Here is a 17,699-nt window from a genome sequence, read left to right on the forward strand (position 1 = left end):
ATAAATAAATAATGATTTTACTAATCATTTATTTTAAAATAACTCTTCAATATTTGAAACCTATTCGTACCAATTCTTTTCTACGAACTGGTCTGGTTCTAACTAAAAATCTTCTAATACCTAACAAGCCAGTGTGATACATTATGAACAATTAAATGTACCATCTGCTAGTAAATCATGACACATTATTGATGTTACATTGTTTTTGAATTCTTAGTTAATTATGTCTTCAATATCAGGTGCTAAGGCTTTGGCGGCTAAAATAGCGCCGCATTCAGTGGCGTGAAGTCCGCAAATTTTTTAAGCATGCTTAGCTTCATCAGATTTAGGTCCTTTAAACGCAGCTATAACTGATTAATATGAATCATATCCATATTTAAAAGAACGAAAGTAGGTCAGCGCAGACGATACTGATTTTTATGTATAATTCATTTTTATTCATAAGTTTATATAGTTATTATATGTAAATTTATGTAGTATATGCAATTCAATAATAATTTTCACTCCATTAATATAATGAATCCACTGATCCATATCAGACATTATAAGGGAGATGACTTTAATAATAAACTTATGTTTGTCGTTGTGCCATTTTTGAGCGATATCCTTAGATGTATGATCCCTTGTTATCAAATTATTTATATTTCATTTATGTAATTTCTTTAAGTATTGCTGTATATTAGCTTATTTTTATTTATTATAAACTTATCTATTAATTTCCTTTTAGATAAGATCTTCAACTTAGTCTTTAACAGGCTCAATATGTTATTTGAGTAGAAATTATATCTTTTAATCCACGTACTTTCTACTATGCTCAAATTCTTAATTAAAAGTATCTGAGTGAGAAAAGGCTTTTTAATACATTCGTTAACACCCTGTATAATGAGAATTATGCTTTGGCGATCTTTTAGTTTACTATGATGAAATAGAAGGTAGCAGTTCATCTTACTATCGTGTAGTATATCCAATATCATCGTTTTTGAAAGATAAATTCATTAGCTTCTGACTGACTGTAAATTGTCGATACCTGTACATTTTCTGGTACCCGTAAAAGTAAATGAAAAGAGAAATTTATTGAGCGATATACGATAAAGTAATTTTGAGTTATTAGATATAGTTTATTTTCCTTTTCAAGTGAAATCTTCATACAAATAAATTAAATAACTATTATATTGCTATTATATGTTATAATATAAGTATATACAAATCAATAAATGTATCCCACACTTATATCCCCAGAATGGCTAGAAGCACATCATAACTCAACAGATATTCGTATATTCGATGCCACTTTGCATGAAGATATGACTTTATCATAAGCAAAACATGTATTTTCTAAAAAACATGTTAAAAACTCTTACTAACTTATTTTGAGAGAGGAGAATGCTACGTACGACCAGGTACCAAAACCTTAGGTATTTACAAAATTAGCCACATCATAAGGTCTGACAAGAGGGGTCCATGCTGTTATTTATGACTCAGATGGAAAATCCGCAATTCGTGCCTGGTGGTTATTATAGTATTACTCACATCCCAAAGTATCAATTCTGTTAGGAGGGTTGGATGCATGGTCTCAACGTGATTTTCCAGTGGAGTTGAAGAAGTTAGTCAAACCTTCCCCGGCACCCGAAACTGCATTTTATGCAAATCCTCGACCTGGTGTCGTAGTTGGTGCAGAGGAAGTGAATCGGTATATTTAACGTGAAAAATAGTAACCGACTGTTATCGAAAATCTTCAGTTTTAGGACAGCATTCAACAGTATGAGCTGGCTACAGACTAGAAAAGTGTCTTGGCGAAACTAGATCTAGGAGATTTGGAACCAAAAGATTATGAAATTAAGTAATTGGTATTATCTGATGACGAATAGACGGATGAATACCAGAATAATGCTTTGTAGACTTAGTGGAAGCTGTTTCTAGATGAAGCTGGCTGGTTTAGGACTGATATTTTGAAGATAAAGTCTATATTCAGATAAAATGGGGTTAATATTGAATTACCAATAACAGTAACTGGTAATAATCTAGTTGATATATTACACGTGGTTTTAGCTGCATTTTTATGTAGTGGGAAAGGTATAGATGGACTCTCAGTATTTTTCGGGGGTTGGGATATTTTCAAAAATGGTATACAGAAAGTATTTGATGATGCAGGAATAATTGAAAAAGCACCAGAAGAAGCTGATGATGAGTGAAAATTTACTCACTTCCGCCAAAGATGCTTTCTTGAAAGTTCTTTAATCAAATTTTAACCATTTTACTTAATTTTATTAATTTCTGGTTCTTTTACAGCAGGCCTACGAATTATATTAACTTATAATGAGTCATCAATATTATTAAAGAATAGCTCACGTTTTTTTCGTGATTCATTAATTAAACGATAATATGTTTTGTGGCGTGTATTTTCAAATTAGGTGACCTATTTATCTAGTTGCTTAGATTTTATAGGTGGCGTTATCATTAAATCTTTGGCAATAGGTAGGTTGTATTCTTCAATCTCTAACTTCTTTTACAGATTCATTAAGAATAGAATAAAAAGTCACCAGATGATATTATGAACGATTTAACTGAAAACAATGTATTCAGATTTTAAATCAATATTTATTATTATTTATGAACAAAGTATATAGTATTTAATTTGACGAATAATTGTTAGGATTATAAATGTAATAATTATTATATAATTAAAAAAAATATAACTTCAATATGTAAACTCGTAGTTTCAAATACAATTTCGAAATTATCCTTCATATGAGTTTTAAAATATAAAAATTATTATATGATTTAAGATAAAATAATATATCATATAGTGTGAACAATCTTCTATTATTAGTATTTATATACATATACGTTAAAATTACTTTATAATAATTATATAAAATATAATATATAAATTATATTTTCAAAAAATTAATTTCAATTAGCAAAGAATAACTATATTTATTTTATTGTACAATTTTATATACCAATAAATAAACAAACATATCTAGAAACTTATTGATTTATTATTAGACCAATCTAAGCTATACGTATAATATGTACTTAAATACTATTTTAGAAGAATGTTCAATAGTACAAATTTATGCTTTTTTAAAAATCCAATAGATTACGAATTGAAAGATGAGCTTAAAAGAATAGAGCTACAAAAATACTAAGTACGATATAATAGTAGAATTGATAGTTTAAGAAAGAAAAAATAATCAAGATTAATAAACTAAGTATAAGCTTAAAAACAATAATACTTGTAAAATCTTGACTAAAACTTAATTATTGTTAAAGTTTTATACCGACCAAAAAACTACAGCTATTAATGAAAAATTGTATATAAAATGATTTATCGATATTATCACTACATCAACTTCACATATTCTAATATTTTGGCCACACATGCTTAGTTTTTCATTAAATCTACATGCCCTATTCCGCTAAATATTTTCCTCTCTATAACATGCGAGTCTGGCACAGAATCACTAATTTAACTGCTAAGTAACACAGTTCCATCGCCTTCGCTGTATAAGCACTGATGTTTCAAACCGTGTAATTCATACTCATTTTATATTTCTGCATTAAAAATAGCATGGGAAGAAGTCTAAATTCCAGACCCACAAATTGACGCAAATTTAAAGGACTGAAAATCGATTTCCTGATCTCTAAGGTTCTGGTGGGCTTCGTGTTAGATATCATTTTGCGGGAAAACAAGTGCTTCCAGGGTACCTTCTTCAGAGATATTATGATATAAATCACGCAAATCCCGAGTTTCAGTATGTTATGGCAGCTTATTGTTGGTATCAAGCCAGTATTTGGTGTAAACAAGTCTCTAAATATTATCCTGAGGAGCATCTTCGAGTTTTCTAGTTTGGAAGTATTCAATTTCTTATTAGGTTGGTACAAACTCCTCCCTTTGAGCCCAAAATGCGTATCTAACATATTTTGAATCCAAATCTATCACCTGCTAAACATCAGAGATTTGTTCTTTCAGTGGGTACTGCTAATTAGCAAAGAACTTCTTTTCTTAGTTAAAGCAGCAGGATAACGACTCATAACACTCATTCTCTTCAAATGCAGTGTCTGGAATATATACTTTTCTTCCTAACAATTTCTTGAATCGCATGGCCCAGAATCCGGCATTTTTATTTACAGCCTTGGGATTCTCTAATACCAGTTTAAATATACCCATAATAGTTGATTTCTCGCTCCATTTAATGATTCTACAATTTTCCCAAAATTGCTAAACAATATTAAGGTCTTACGTCTTTTCAGAACTAGTTTCTTGAATTTTTAAATATACATATTACTGTACACCGCTATTTATATTCTTACTTTACAATAAGCCTAACTACATACCAGAATTGCACCAAAATCCTCTTGTGCAATGCCGCAGCCAAGAAAATTAAAGATCGTAGCCATCTACTACGGCCATTAGTCCTCCACCGTTTGCTCCATCAAAAGTGCCTGCAATAGCAATTTGAGAAGCAAAAATTTTGCTCCAATTTGCGCTCTTATGTTGCAGAAAACGAGGAATAAGCGAACCAATGGAATGGGTTATTAATATAGGTAATGATTTTAGCTTCAAATTGGCAGTAAATGTCTCAAATTACTCAGAAAGCCGTAGGAGCGAATGACGAAAATCGTATGTGAAGGCAAATAAGTCGATGTTTTCGCGGTAACCTTAAGCTTATAAGGATGTAGATATGTCATAGAAACACTTGAACTCCTCTAGATTGGGGATTAAGGATTCACATCCAGAAAGACCTGGAATTGCTGTAATTATATCATCTGAAAAGTTCTCAAATAGTCCATCTGCAGTAGTACGCCCCCATAGACGAAGCATATTAGAAGGGATTTTGAATGCAGTGTATTTAGAAGAGCATGGCCAGATAATCTCATTATGCTGGTTTACAAGGCGTGAACCAAATATTCCGGGGATAATAATGATAGGTCTTCTTTCTGTCATTAGGGGAAAGGCGAATGTACAATAAAATATATATTATAATATAATTCATATAGTATTAACATTGCTTTCCTATTTAAACAAAAATGAACTCTATATTAGATATTATGGAGGTTTAATATGTATAGAAGAGGCGTATTAAGATATTAATTATTGAAAATGTAAAGAAGTATAATAATAAAGCAGAAAAATTGATTAACTATGATGTAGTTATTTATAAATATAATAATTTAAACTTATTCAATGCTAATAAAGAATTTTATAGGTATTTAGACTAGTTTAAATATAAGTTAACTTTGAATTTAGAATATATTTGTATAAAGTCTTAATATGAGGTACTGCTAAATGAAGAAAAAATAGACTCAAAAAAATATTTACTATCATTTTCAATACTTTAATAAAATTTTGCTTTAATATACCAGAATGATAAGATATAATCTAATGATTTAAAATATTCTTTAGCATCCTTGAATAATGATTCTTTGCCTATTCACGACTTTGATAATATCATTTTATTTGGATTATTTTGTACATCTTAATCTAAATTATCTGTTTATGGTTAGTTTTTTAATAATAAAACAAGCAATAATTATATAACAACATAATTGAATGTTAAAATTTATGATAAAATTAAGATGCAAGAAATATTGCAGTAATCATCAGTATATTATAAGGAGTAGATTATATAGTATCTTGAAAATTTATAGTTAGAAACGAATATATAGTTAGGTTAATTAAATTTAAATGATCCTATTGTTTATACATATCAAGTTCCATATATCAGAGAGGCATAAGTTAATATTTTGTGTTAAGATAAATTCAGGTAATTTATATAAATAAGCAGGGCTGGATCGTCTAATAATTTTATTAAGTATGACTTATCATTTTGTTTTGACGAATCTTATGTATAATTGCACTAAATATCTGCATTTTAAAATACTTCTGTTTAGTTAAGCTTTAAATTGCAAGTAAATATAGTAGAATTAAACTTAGAATATTAATTATAAAAAGATATTAAATTAAATTTTATATTAAATCCAACCATATTTGGACTAAGTTTCTCTTCATTAGGTTAAATTTCTAACGATTAATTTCAAATTATACCGAAATTAACATTAAAAGATAATGTTTTCTAATCAATGGAGTAATATTTTCCAAATATTATAGATTAATTATTTAGGTCATTTGATCCTATTGGTATATATACACAGGCAGATTAATATAGTAGATTAATTTTTGATAGTATAATTTCAGTCTTATAATGGGCGGGTCCTCTCATAAGTCTATCCGAACTCAAGCTTCCTGTTTATAGTTGTAGTAATTTTGATTTAGTAATGAGTAAAATAGAAAAATTAGGATTACTGAATTCCAGAAAAATTATTATTATGCTACTTCTTCTGAAATCATTTAATGAGTTGTAAGAATTTTCATATGATAAGATTAATTCACAATTTTATCATTTGGGGGCTTTGGCAGTATTTTCAAGTAGCGATTATCATTAAATTTTTAAACGATGGTTAAAATGTTCATTAGATATTAAACTTAAATGGTATGTTTGAAAATACTAAATGATAATAAATAATAAGTGATAATAGTGTGCTCACTATATGAATTCAATATCTTGGTCAACAATACATAAAAGTTAATTTATATCATATGATATTTTTTCTCCAAATATTTAAAATGTTTTTGCTATATGAACTGCTAAAATATGTTAGCATATTTATTTTTCTCCATTTATAATTAGTTTTTAAAACACAAAGCAATTACAGAATTATTAAGAAACCAAATGACTATGTATAATAAAAATTTCTGCTTATGTATTAACCACCTATTATACTTATTTTAAATCTACTATCTCTATAGCTTACTTAAATTTCTATCCAAAATGCATACTCAATACCAATAATGTTTCGTCGGTAGGTTCTAATGATGAAAGTATAGCCTCATTCATCACTATTTTTTATATTCTATATATTATTGAATTAATATGTTTATTTTTAGGTTATTATCACTTGTAGATTTGACGGAATTTCATAGTAAATTCTGGGCTTTATGATCTGATTTATTTTATAGATATGTTATAATCTCCAGGTCCGGGAATAACTTTTTTTTATTGATAATTGAATTTTTACCGTATAGATTATTTAGTAGGTGAAGTAAGAATTTTATTATAATCAGGTTTATAATAAGCAGGGCCTGGGGACTAAACTCGGGGTCGTATATTACAATCTAGTACAGGCTTTAATTTTTATTCAGATTCCAGTAATAAATGTTATCTAAATTTAATTCCAGAATTAGAGAATAATGGTTTACTAATATCATAGTACCCTGGACCTGGTGTTAATTTTAATTCTCTTGTACTCATTTTTCTTTAAATTGTGAACGATGGCGATATTGATCGCATTTTTTTAAATAACATATATTAACTTAATAATATATTATATAAATAATTATAACCTTCACTTTTTGCTTGCCAATTTTACACTCAATTGTTTAATATCATCATCTTATACTAAATATCTTCCATAAAATTAAATTAAACTGTCCTTAAGCGATTTTGCAGAGATTTCTTTATTTAAAAATTTAGCTCTCAAATCTGCATAATTCATAACTTCATCATTCACAGTAATACTATCTTCTAATTTTTCCACAGTTTCAAACTACTAAAGTACATCATTATCTGCACCTTCTTCACAAACAGCTTTATTAATTTTCTTTTAAACAGTAGATAGATCATCACCTACCATAATAAATGCACCAACTTCTTCAGCGGGAACACGGAATTCTCTAAACTTATACATAGTAGGAACAAATTCACCGCCTAAGGCTTAAGTGACCGCTACTGCAATAGCATGCGCAGATGAATTGAATTGTTTAATATTAGTAAGGCCTTCAATCTCAGCAGCATCCTTAATTGACATTTTAGATTTATCCATTACTAATGGCCAAAAGGCAAAAGCATCGTCACCCGTAAGTAAGCATTCGATATCCTTGGCTTCAATTTTTAACTCTTCAGTTGCTTTCTTAAGAATTTCGAATGCAATTTAACACTTTACATCAGTTAAGGATGTCTTCATAGCAAATAATGATGTAGCTATACCAATAGCAGGCATATTAGATTTTTTTTATAAGGCTTTGATTTATAATAAATCAAAAAGACGTATTGGTGTAGCAGGAGTAAATGCTTTAAGTGACATATAAGGAGTGGGAAGTTAATATATTATAATAGATATAGTATTATTAATTTTTCATATTTAATAACCATTGGGCTTAATTAATTTTTTTCATTATTCTATCTTTTTTAAAAGATTATCTTTTTAGAGTTATAAGATAGTAGGTGTCATATTGTCATGTAATTAGTCTAACTACAATTCAATATTCTTATTTTCAATTTCTTCCTCAAAATACTCCATATCTTATTAAGATAATTCTTCTGCTATGGTATTAATAGTATCACCAAGTTTATGTTGTTATTATTAACTAAATGAATTATCCAGCAAGTGTCGTGAGTGCTACAAATCTTTGCTACAATGAATATTATAGCTGGTATTATCTTAAATGCATAGTCTAACAGGATCTTCAATAGACTCAAGACTACTATTAGCAACGTAGTCAAATGGTTATGGTATTATATCAATTATCAAAAGTGATTGTTTATCTTGTTAATTTTCTCGTAATGATGGAGTTTCTAATTAAGATGATGATAATAGGTAACTATTTTATATGTCATTTATATTAAGAGTGCTAGACTACTTATTAGTAATTTATTATTATTTTGATACCTTTGGTGGATTTGTATAGCTTTTAATATCAAGCTCAGAAGTCCTTTAAAACTACCTAGATGCTCTCAAATCATCTTACTAATGTTATTAAATATAAGAAATAGAAGTAGTTTTAATTTGTTATTCCACCTCTTTATCTATTAAATCTTTTAAAATTTATCCATATTTTTATTTCCCAGATTTTTCTAGCTATGCATAAAGGGATTTGTGCATCTATGGTATAGTTCTTTCATTGTCTCTTTAGATTTATACCATTGATGTTGTATTAGCTAATGTTTTAATTTTATTTTTAGCTAGCCATGGATTTGATGTCAGTTTTGATAATACTAGGCGATCACTTTCAGATATATTGGTAAATCTACCTGATCTTTAACAATCTCTACTATATTATTCTTATGGACTAACCGTACTACCAAATAATCTATATTAAGATTATAACCCGTTTAAATCTGCATGCAATGTGTTAAGTGTCTACTATTTGGTAACAGGTCGCAATTAGTTAACTCGGCTTTGAGGCTATGTTTTAACCATAAAATCTTGCTTCTTTGGAAATCTTTAATTTTCTAATATACTAACTCTATTTAATATATCATAAACATTAACTGATTTTGGCCGGTAATCAGGTCCGTTACACTTTTTTAGTAAACTATGAATCGGCATAAACTTAAAAATATATACTTAGTATTATACAATTTAATTGATTATCTGTATTAAAACAATAAAAATAATTTTAAGTATATATTAATAATATAATTTCCTTTTCTAAATTTATGGAGCAAATTTTAGAAGTGCGCATTAAGCATAATGTTTTAATATCATCTGATTCTATACAGAAAATACCACTTACTACATAAAATTCGATATTTAAAATTAATACAGACCCGTACTACCCAGTTGATGTTATGTAATCTTAAAATTCAGACCCATTCGCAATTCTTTATAATAAATAGAACAATACATTTCTTATTTATAATAGTTTAGATATGGAAAAACTACTGTTAACTTGTTAGGCTTTTACCCGCTCTTCTAAATTTGAAGCTTATGTGGCGCTAAAAGATGGAGTTTACCATGTGAAAGCGTTTAATAAAAAGCTTCAGAAAAACAAAATAATTTCGTTAGAATCTGTTTTTTCACTCTCTTTCAACTAGAAAAACTATCAACTAGCTGTATAAACTACAACAGATACATCAATTTTCGATCTAAATTCGATGAAAAAGCTATCCGCAGAGCAACCAAATCGTCATTACACCGAACTCATTTCGAATTCTATGACACCAGATAGCTAAAATCTCCCATAAATTCTATATAACTCCTATGGAAACTGCGAATTTTCATTGCCTGCAAAGATAAGAATTGCTAACTTTGCTGTTAATTTTGATGCATAAAAAGAACGTTAGCTCTTCGGTATAGATAACGATTTAATATATTATTCAGATGGGGATAAAATATACTTCTTTGATGGGATAACTGGCATGTGTATGGGAATGAAGGTTGGCTTTAATTCCCATGCAGTTAGAGTTTTTGGAAGCAGAATTTATGTGATGTCAGAACGTTAATTTCACATATATGAAATGCCTATATTCGTTAACTTCTAACAACTTCAATTCGCCGAATTTGTTGAATATTCCACTGGGATAATCTGCCTTAATGATGGTATTAGTTATGTTCTCGACTTCAAGTAGAATAAGACCTTCTGTTTTGAAAATTTAGAAGTTAATGACGTGATAATTCAAAGCGAATTTGTCTATTTAGAAAATGATATTTTATACATCTTGTAGCCGGGTGGTCTTTTAGAAGTTTAACCTATTATTAAAACAATGATGAGCCCATTATTTTAAGAAAAAACTGCGAATTTTAAGTTAAAAATCGATAAAGATTTATGCTTCGCTTTGGAGCTTGATGAAACTATGGATAATGTCCTGAAATAATTAGAAGATTTTTAGGTAGAGTTGGATGCTGGCGTTAATGTTGTGTAGTAAAAATTTGGAATAGGAGCTCGAGATTATTCAGTAGATGATGTTTTAAGTTTAGCAGTAATGAACATAAAATTATGTGATAATTTAATTAGCGATAGATTTTACGAAGAAATGGCACAGTTAAATGCTGCTTAAATATGTGTTAAAGAAGATTCATTGCAAGTTTCAGTCAGTGATATGAGGTCTATTGAAAAGAGTATAGAGTCTGTATAAGAAAACAAGGAAATTGATAGTAGTAAGACAGTTTTCGACTATAGTTTAAATAGTCCTATCTAAGCTGCTAATGATAGATCATAAATATCTATTACAGCAGAGACATTTAGAAGTTAGTATTAAATGTCAATGACATCCTAAAGATTACTAAGTAAAAAATCAATAGCCTAGTCTACTGCGATTATGCCTACTTTATAAAAAGAAAATCCCTAATTCAATTCTTCAAGAAAAATAGATGTAGTTGATTTCATTAAAAAAGATGTTTCTAACAAATTAGAATTACCTTAATAAGAATCCATAAATAAGTCATTAAATAGATCGATTTTAAGCTAACCAGTTTAAAATATTTTAAATTCCGAACTAGATTAGTCTGGAAAAATTTTATTACCTAACAAAATGTAATCTATGCATTCTGCATCAGATTCTCGATTACACGAATCAATTATGGATTATGAAACCGCAGAAATAGTTGTTGGATTATTTAAGGCAATTAACGATTCAGATCATTTTAGTTTTGTTAAAATTACTTCAGAATTAAAGTATAATACTCGTTTATAGATAGCTGAAATTTACGAAAGCTATTACTAATTCTCAATTTAATGTGATATTATGACATATTTTACTGGAAAATTTTCGTAAATAGTTAGTCTTTATTTCTCACCTATGTATGATGCGTGGAGTTCTTTCCTTGCCACCTAAATAAACGAAAAATCATTTTAATATCTTATTTATCTAATCTAACCTCACGATAGAGCTAGTATTCAAGATTCATATATAAAAATAACTGGGTAAAGTTTAATTTAAGATATATCTAGTTCTCTATAAAAAAATAAAGAGTTTCTTATTAAATGGTTTACTTCATAATAAAGTAATACAAACTTGTAATACAATATTAATACAATTGATGGAATCGAGAATTTGCTTACGGAATTAGATGTTGCCAACTATAAATCGTATATTTCGACAAACAAAATTACACTAACTACTTTACCAGAGTATTTATAAATTGCGCATAATATGAAAATTGACAGTTTTGGCATCTCAAGAAAATATGTAATTGATAATGTGCCAAATCTATAGGAAGCTTTAACAGTTCTTGTCAGTGAAAAATCCAAAGGATCATAAATTCGTTTTGATACTAAAGATTCTTCTATGAATAACTTATTAAACATTTTATGGAATAAGTGATAAATAATTTTTCAGTGAAAAGCTTAGAGCTGGCTTTGTTATGTAGTTATTTCTAATCCTCCACTTTCACAATCACCTACATTTTCTGTTTTTCTAGACTGATCTTCTATGTGTTTAAGTCCATCTCTAGAAATATGTAGTGTATCAAACCATACGGCATACACGATACCCACGCCGAAGCCGAAGAAGTAGGCGGGCCTGAGTGGCCAGCCAATAACGTCAGGCGAGAGGGGGTTCCCTTTGTGGTCCGTGCACTTGAGTACGCCGATGATGAGGTAGTTATAGATGAACATTTGGAAGTAGGTATAGAAGGCCGCAGTGAAGGGGACGCAGAGGAGCAGGAAGAGCACAACCCACACGAACATGCGTACCCAGCGGTTCTTGCCGTCCGTGGTCTTGCAAAACCCGTCGTAGAAGATGGGGGCAAGGCGCGTTCCGGTGATCTGGAATGGCAGCCAGGCGAGGGCGGCGAGCGACCAGATGTGGTGACCGACAAGGTGGGGGTCGCGCTCGCCACCGTTGGAGAAGGGCCTGATGATGACGTAGTAGTCGAAGAGGGCGGACAAGAGGTAGCAGATCATGATGGGGACCTGGACGCCGGCGAAGAGCAGCCCGAACTTGGACAGGTCGTTCTTGAAGCCGCTCAGGTTGGCGCGCTTGAAGATGCCGTGGTTCATGAGGTTGACGAGGGGGATCCACTGGATGTAGCCGCCTATCTGGTTGAGGTTGGAAAGGGGCGACAGGGCGCGGCCGATCCAGATGCCCCAGACGGTCCAGGTGATGATCTCGGCGCAAACGCCAGCGGCGAAGGGGTCGACATCCTTGAAGAGGTGGTAGTTGCCGAGGATGGTGTGGGAGGTGATGATGACGAAGGTGAGCAGCTGGTGCATGCCGATGAGCGAGCCGTAGGCAGGCTTGGTGAAGATCACGGTGCCGCTGGAGTCCTTGCGGGTGTACCATACGAAGTCGAAGATGGCGCACTGGACGAAGATTGACACGAAGGAGGCGGCCAGGAGCGCGCTGAAGTAGGCCGCGAAGACCACATAGCGGTTCTGCCTGGAGCACCACTCCTTAATCTTAGGATAGCCGCTCATGCACGGGAAGAAGAAGACCTGGTGCACGGCGACCTCGGTTGCGATGGAGGGGCCGTAGAGGAGCAGGTTCTTCTTGTTGAGGCCGAGCACGAGGTGGTAGAAGAAGATCATGGCCACGCCGAGTCCCATGCAGACTAATACATCCAACAACATAGCTGGGATTGCTATAATAGCTCTTATCATCTTGGATTTACCTTCAGTCCACTGATAAGGCATTCGAGGAATAAAAAATGAATGTTTGAGACATACTATTATTAGAAAATAAAATTAACTTACGAGTTTTTTCGTATACATAAACTTATATAATATTAATCATATACTGACGACTTAGTTATTGTGATTGAATTAATAATTCAAATAATGAATATAATGGATTAATTTCATTCATATAGTACTTTTAGGTATGCGAGACCTGTAAAATAAACTGTAAAAATAATAATATGCAGAAATAGGATGATAAGCTGAAATGAATTTACTGATACACTTTATTTTGATAAATTATTGAAAAAATTATCAAAAGTGCAATTGTTTAATTATTTATATAGATAGTATAACTTTTACAGTGGTTATTACTAGTTTAGATTGGTTGCAGATTATTATATTTTATGATATTATAGAAATAAGCAAATTATATTTGTATATTATTATATCCATTTAGATAGGTTAATCTTATAATCAATAATGGGTTATCGAATATTAGTTCTATATATTAATAATTATTTTTGTTTGTTGTGTTGAAAGATTTTTATAATTGCTATATAGTATTTATTAAAAATAAATTAACATTATTTTAACAACATTAATATATCCATATAACCAATAGTAACCTATCTTGAATTAAATGCTGGAGGAATTTAATTCTCTTAAATCAATAGCCAATAAACCATAAATTAACACATGTAATGTAACTATCTCTTCATGTATGCGTAATTAAATTCTTTAGTTTTATTAACCTATTTAAACGAGTCAATGTAACAAAAACTTAGCATATTTTTTTAAAAAATGTTCGCGCAAAAATTATCAAGACTTGGAACTGCCGGAAATATTAGAAAATTAATGGATTAATAATTTTGTTGAAAATTAACTTAATTTTAAGCTTGATTTTTTACCAGTGGAATTTGAGTATCTACGAGTCTATAATAGTGGAAAACACATGTGTGTTTCTGCTTAAAGCTCAACAGGAAGAGTTTAAATTACAAAGTCTGCAGAAGATCCTCTAGATTCTGGATTTAAAGTTTACTACCATAAAGATAGATAATAATTTAAAAAATTGGTATTCTTGTTTTTAGATTTTCATTAATCTCCCCTTTAATATAGTTATTTAATTAATTATTATGCAGAATTGAAGATCCAATTAGTTATACCAGATATATAACAAATTTTACATATATCTTTAAAACATCTTAAATAATCATTCATATCAGAATTAAAACAAAATCTATGTTTATTTGCTAGACATTACTCCAGCGATTTTTCAGTAATGTGTCATGGTGCTAGTAGTTATATAGGATGTTTACTGAAAAATTAAAAACTATTTACAGGTAAGTTAATTTTATTAAATCCTATAATTTCAGTACATATTCCTGAGAAATAAGAAAAACGAGAAGCTACTGTGTAAGCTGAAAAAAATAATGATTATCATGACTCATTTTCTATTCATACAGATTCTGGGAATAGTGTTGCATAAAATTCGTCGTTTTAATAATTATAAAACATAGATTCTTTTGGAAATAGTTATATAAGTGAGGCATAAAAACCGAAATAATTTACTATTAAAATGATGCCTATAATTAAATTACGTACAGAAACATTTATTGCAAATCTTTAATCGAATGACATAGATATGATTATTGAAGAAGAAAACGAAACGGCATAATTAGTTGAAATCATTGATGAAGTTATTTAATTAGTTTATCAAGAATAAAACGTATTACAGTTATTTGGTGAAATAAATTATAAACCTAGAAAATCATTAGAATAATTCTAAGGTATTACAAATTTCTTTAGACCACTTTAAGCTTAAATTAAAGATTTAAAATCATCATTACCCTTGATGTTAGTTATGTGTAATGCAAGATTAGTATAAAATTATATGGAAAATATGCCCTAGAATAAAAAATTCTATAAGTAAATCATAAATTTCCTATTTATTACTAGATAATCTGTGACAATACCATAAAATACAATTATACTAGTAGGAAGTCATAATAGATTTCTAAATAATACACTTTTACGTAAATTGTATGCTTGTGAAAATATTACAACTAGAACTATTCTAGGAGTGGGGTATGATGTTTTAATGTCGGCTTTTTAGACTGTAGCTAAATTTATTTGATTTTTGTATTATTTCACTCCTACAGCTATTCTTAAATGTAGTTTAAATACTGTATTATATTCTATTTCTTGTTTCCAAAAATATTATTATCTACTATTTCTGATAAAATAGGTTTTAAATAAATTTATTATTTATTAGTGAACCATCTTTAATAAATAATTTCTCATACATATCTTACAAATGTGATCAAAGTTCTACATCTTTAATCGCTTTTATGAAAGAAATTAAATCATCATTACCATTTTCTGAATAATATTTTATTATTGGGTCAATATTGAAAGATTATAATAACTGCAACCATATTAAATCTAGAATTTATAGCTAGTTATTCAGTCTGGTAGTCTTAAACTATGATAAACATATTGTGTATATCTATAATTGAAGTTAAAAATTAAAGAAAGTTAATCTTCTAGATTTTAAATTTATTATTGCCCTTAATGAAATCTAAACCTGTGATAAAGGCCATGAGTTTGTAGTTTTTAAATTTATAGTAAAAAATGGTAATATGTATCTGATTAAAAAGAGCTATAAAGTAATCGAATACTATAAATATTATCCAAGTCTCATAGGTAAGTAATCACCAACGACTTTTAAAATAATATAATATCATATAAAGTAGCATAAGAACAAATGCAAGACTAATAAATTACTTAAGGTTTATTAAAACGTAATTTCCTCGAGTTCAGTCGTGTTAAATATTAACTTATTATGATATAATTTATCTAAATAGCGTAAAGTAATATCTCTTTCCTAATTAAATGAGTTTTATGCAAAAGGGCCGCACACCTGGAAATTTCTATAATATGGTTGACTGGACCTCTTGCTAAACTTAAGTTGCATATAAATCAAAATGGAACAAGGGTTTTGTTACAGATTTTGCCAGATAGCGTAGCCGCGATGAGCCAATATTTTATGTTGGAAACGAATCATGGGGCTTAATAAACTCTTGGAATTCTTGCTAATCCTCAAAAATCACTTGCTACTAGCCAGTTCGCAAACCAATAAACACGAATATCAAGAAACGACCTTCAACTGCAAAGTGACTAATATTATTTTATAGTATATACCATTAAAATTTTCAGATAATGACATCTGAACTAGAACCTACTACGAATGCTCAAACTGAGCAGATCCAGCCATAATAAATTTAACAACTATAAGCTGCACCAGTAGTCTAAATTTCAGCGCCAACACAGCTTTCTGCCGACTAAATTTCCCCAAAACGAATGCGCTAGAAATTTAATTGCAATTTGCCATGTTCATCTGATTGTTGTGACTTATTCTTTGCAAATTCGCCAGCAACTGATGAAAATAATTGCTGTTTGGCGACCGGAAATTTCTTTTGCGGTTGCGGTCTAATTTGCGCTGGATTATGCGACTGCGGAAGCAGTTTTTAAAAAAGTGATTTATGCTGCGCTGGATGGGGTACATTTGTGCTTAGCTTTATAGGGTTAGGGTGGATCATTGCGATTTTATAGAGTGTGGCCATAATGTGTGAAGATGGAATTTGGTGAAAAATGTATTATTATATAATATTATTAGTATTATGTATAAATGAGTGGTTTTGACCGCCTCCCAAAATCATGTCAAAATAAAGTTATTAAATCCTATATTAGCCCTTAGACTAATCATCAACTTATTTTAGATGGTTTTCTAGATAAATTAGATAGATAGTTGATCCCACTCAATCCAAATTCACCTTTTGAGCCTCGACTGGATTCAAAGCAAATAAATGATCCTGTTTTATCTATTAATTTAGAACTCGAGAAGAAGAGATAGGAAGCATATGATGCACGACCAAAATTTGATTTTTAAAAAAATCCTTATGGTAGGATCCGGCATAAGAAAGTTAATTACCAACCAGCAACTCCTGATAACTAAAAGCGCCTTCTACATAATGATTACGCTATCTCTGCATAGTTGACCACTAGCTAAAATCTTCGATGTTCGCTAGAAAAAATTGGGGGTGTAAATTTGACCTAGAGCATGAAATTAAGAAAAGTCTAATGCCGATATTTGGATAGATATGAATTCAATAAAAAGATAATTCGATAAGAAGAATAAGTTGAAAAAGAAAGAATCTGAAGATCTTTTGTAAAAATATTCTATTTTTATTTATATTTAAAGTTATGGTTATATAAATAATTACATCTAAGTGGA

At 29.9% G+C, this 17,699-nt stretch overlaps 15 protein-coding genes across 15 annotated transcripts; 6 read left to right on the forward strand and 9 right to left on the reverse strand. All coding sequences in view use genetic code 6, as the record gives it.

Moving 5' to 3' along the window:
- Positions 1-24: 24 nt before the first annotated feature.
- SS50377_24679 (uncharacterized protein) lies at positions 25-432 on the reverse strand (the record flags this gene model as incomplete). The annotated part of the gene is made up of 1 exon (XM_067908520.1): positions 25-432. One exon carries the CDS (start codon positions 430-432, stop codon positions 25-27), a length of 408 nt encoding a protein of 135 aa, XP_067763341.1.
- Positions 433-645: 213 nt separating this feature from the next.
- Positions 646-1,035, reverse strand: SS50377_24680 (uncharacterized protein; the record flags this gene model as incomplete). The annotated part of the gene is made up of 1 exon (XM_067908521.1): positions 646-1,035. One exon carries the CDS (start codon positions 1,033-1,035, stop codon positions 646-648), a length of 390 nt encoding a protein of 129 aa, XP_067763342.1.
- A 179-nt stretch (positions 1,036-1,214) lies between these two features.
- Positions 1,215-2,192, forward strand: SS50377_24681 (3-mercaptopyruvate sulfurtransferase / Thiosulfate sulfurtransferase; the record flags this gene model as incomplete). Its single annotated transcript, XM_067908522.1, has 1 exon — positions 1,215-2,192. The coding sequence occupies one exon, from the start codon at positions 1,215-1,217 to the stop codon at positions 2,190-2,192; it is 978 nt and encodes a 325-aa protein (XP_067763343.1).
- Positions 2,193-2,200: 8 nt separating this feature from the next.
- SS50377_24682 (uncharacterized protein) lies at positions 2,201-2,518 on the reverse strand (the record flags this gene model as incomplete). The annotated part of the gene is made up of 1 exon (XM_067908523.1): positions 2,201-2,518. One exon carries the CDS (start codon positions 2,516-2,518, stop codon positions 2,201-2,203), a length of 318 nt encoding a protein of 105 aa, XP_067763344.1.
- Positions 2,519-3,343: 825 nt separating this feature from the next.
- SS50377_24683 (Lecithin-cholesterol acyltransferase) lies at positions 3,344-4,951 on the reverse strand (the record flags this gene model as incomplete). The annotated part of the gene is made up of 1 exon (XM_067908524.1): positions 3,344-4,951. One exon carries the CDS (start codon positions 4,949-4,951, stop codon positions 3,344-3,346), a length of 1,608 nt encoding a protein of 535 aa, XP_067763345.1.
- Positions 4,952-6,548: 1,597 nt separating this feature from the next.
- Positions 6,549-6,902, reverse strand: SS50377_24684 (uncharacterized protein; the record flags this gene model as incomplete). The annotated part of the gene is made up of 1 exon (XM_067908525.1): positions 6,549-6,902. One exon carries the CDS (start codon positions 6,900-6,902, stop codon positions 6,549-6,551), a length of 354 nt encoding a protein of 117 aa, XP_067763346.1.
- Positions 6,903-6,959: 57 nt separating this feature from the next.
- SS50377_24685 (uncharacterized protein) lies at positions 6,960-7,370 on the reverse strand (the record flags this gene model as incomplete). Its single annotated transcript, XM_067908526.1, has 1 exon — positions 6,960-7,370. One exon carries the CDS (start codon positions 7,368-7,370, stop codon positions 6,960-6,962), a length of 411 nt encoding a protein of 136 aa, XP_067763347.1.
- Positions 7,371-7,410: 40 nt separating this feature from the next.
- Positions 7,411-8,148, reverse strand: SS50377_24686 (uncharacterized protein; the record flags this gene model as incomplete). The annotated part of the gene is made up of 1 exon (XM_067908527.1): positions 7,411-8,148. The coding sequence occupies one exon, from the start codon at positions 8,146-8,148 to the stop codon at positions 7,411-7,413; it is 738 nt and encodes a 245-aa protein (XP_067763348.1).
- An 87-nt stretch (positions 8,149-8,235) lies between these two features.
- Positions 8,236-9,393, reverse strand: SS50377_24687 (uncharacterized protein; the record flags this gene model as incomplete). The annotated part of the gene is made up of 1 exon (XM_067908528.1): positions 8,236-9,393. The coding sequence occupies one exon, from the start codon at positions 9,391-9,393 to the stop codon at positions 8,236-8,238; it is 1,158 nt and encodes a 385-aa protein (XP_067763349.1).
- A 110-nt stretch (positions 9,394-9,503) lies between these two features.
- Positions 9,504-12,110, forward strand: SS50377_24688 (uncharacterized protein; the record flags this gene model as incomplete). Its single annotated transcript, XM_067908529.1, has 1 exon — positions 9,504-12,110. The coding sequence occupies one exon, from the start codon at positions 9,504-9,506 to the stop codon at positions 12,108-12,110; it is 2,607 nt and encodes an 868-aa protein (XP_067763350.1).
- An 11-nt stretch (positions 12,111-12,121) lies between these two features.
- Positions 12,122-13,420, reverse strand: SS50377_24689 (Transmembrane domain-containing protein; the record flags this gene model as incomplete). The annotated part of the gene is made up of 1 exon (XM_067908530.1): positions 12,122-13,420. The coding sequence occupies one exon, from the start codon at positions 13,418-13,420 to the stop codon at positions 12,122-12,124; it is 1,299 nt and encodes a 432-aa protein (XP_067763351.1).
- A 625-nt stretch (positions 13,421-14,045) lies between these two features.
- On the forward strand, positions 14,046-15,539 carry SS50377_24690 (uncharacterized protein; the record flags this gene model as incomplete). The annotated part of the gene is made up of 1 exon (XM_067908531.1): positions 14,046-15,539. One exon carries the CDS (start codon positions 14,046-14,048, stop codon positions 15,537-15,539), a length of 1,494 nt encoding a protein of 497 aa, XP_067763352.1.
- A 758-nt stretch (positions 15,540-16,297) lies between these two features.
- SS50377_24691 (uncharacterized protein) lies at positions 16,298-16,582 on the forward strand (the record flags this gene model as incomplete). The annotated part of the gene is made up of 1 exon (XM_067908532.1): positions 16,298-16,582. One exon carries the CDS (start codon positions 16,298-16,300, stop codon positions 16,580-16,582), a length of 285 nt encoding a protein of 94 aa, XP_067763353.1.
- Positions 16,583-16,624: 42 nt separating this feature from the next.
- SS50377_24692 (uncharacterized protein) lies at positions 16,625-17,053 on the forward strand (the record flags this gene model as incomplete). The annotated part of the gene is made up of 1 exon (XM_067908533.1): positions 16,625-17,053. The coding sequence occupies one exon, from the start codon at positions 16,625-16,627 to the stop codon at positions 17,051-17,053; it is 429 nt and encodes a 142-aa protein (XP_067763354.1).
- A 40-nt stretch (positions 17,054-17,093) lies between these two features.
- On the forward strand, positions 17,094-17,624 carry SS50377_24693 (uncharacterized protein; the record flags this gene model as incomplete). Its single annotated transcript, XM_067908534.1, has 1 exon — positions 17,094-17,624. One exon carries the CDS (start codon positions 17,094-17,096, stop codon positions 17,622-17,624), a length of 531 nt encoding a protein of 176 aa, XP_067763355.1.
- Positions 17,625-17,699: the final 75 nt, after the last annotated feature.

This window comes from Spironucleus salmonicida, chromosome 5 (genome assembly GCF_000497125.1).
Source record: "Spironucleus salmonicida strain ATCC 50377 chromosome 5, whole genome shotgun sequence".
In the NCBI taxonomy this organism is placed as follows: Eukaryota; Fornicata; order Diplomonadida; family Hexamitidae; genus Spironucleus; species Spironucleus salmonicida.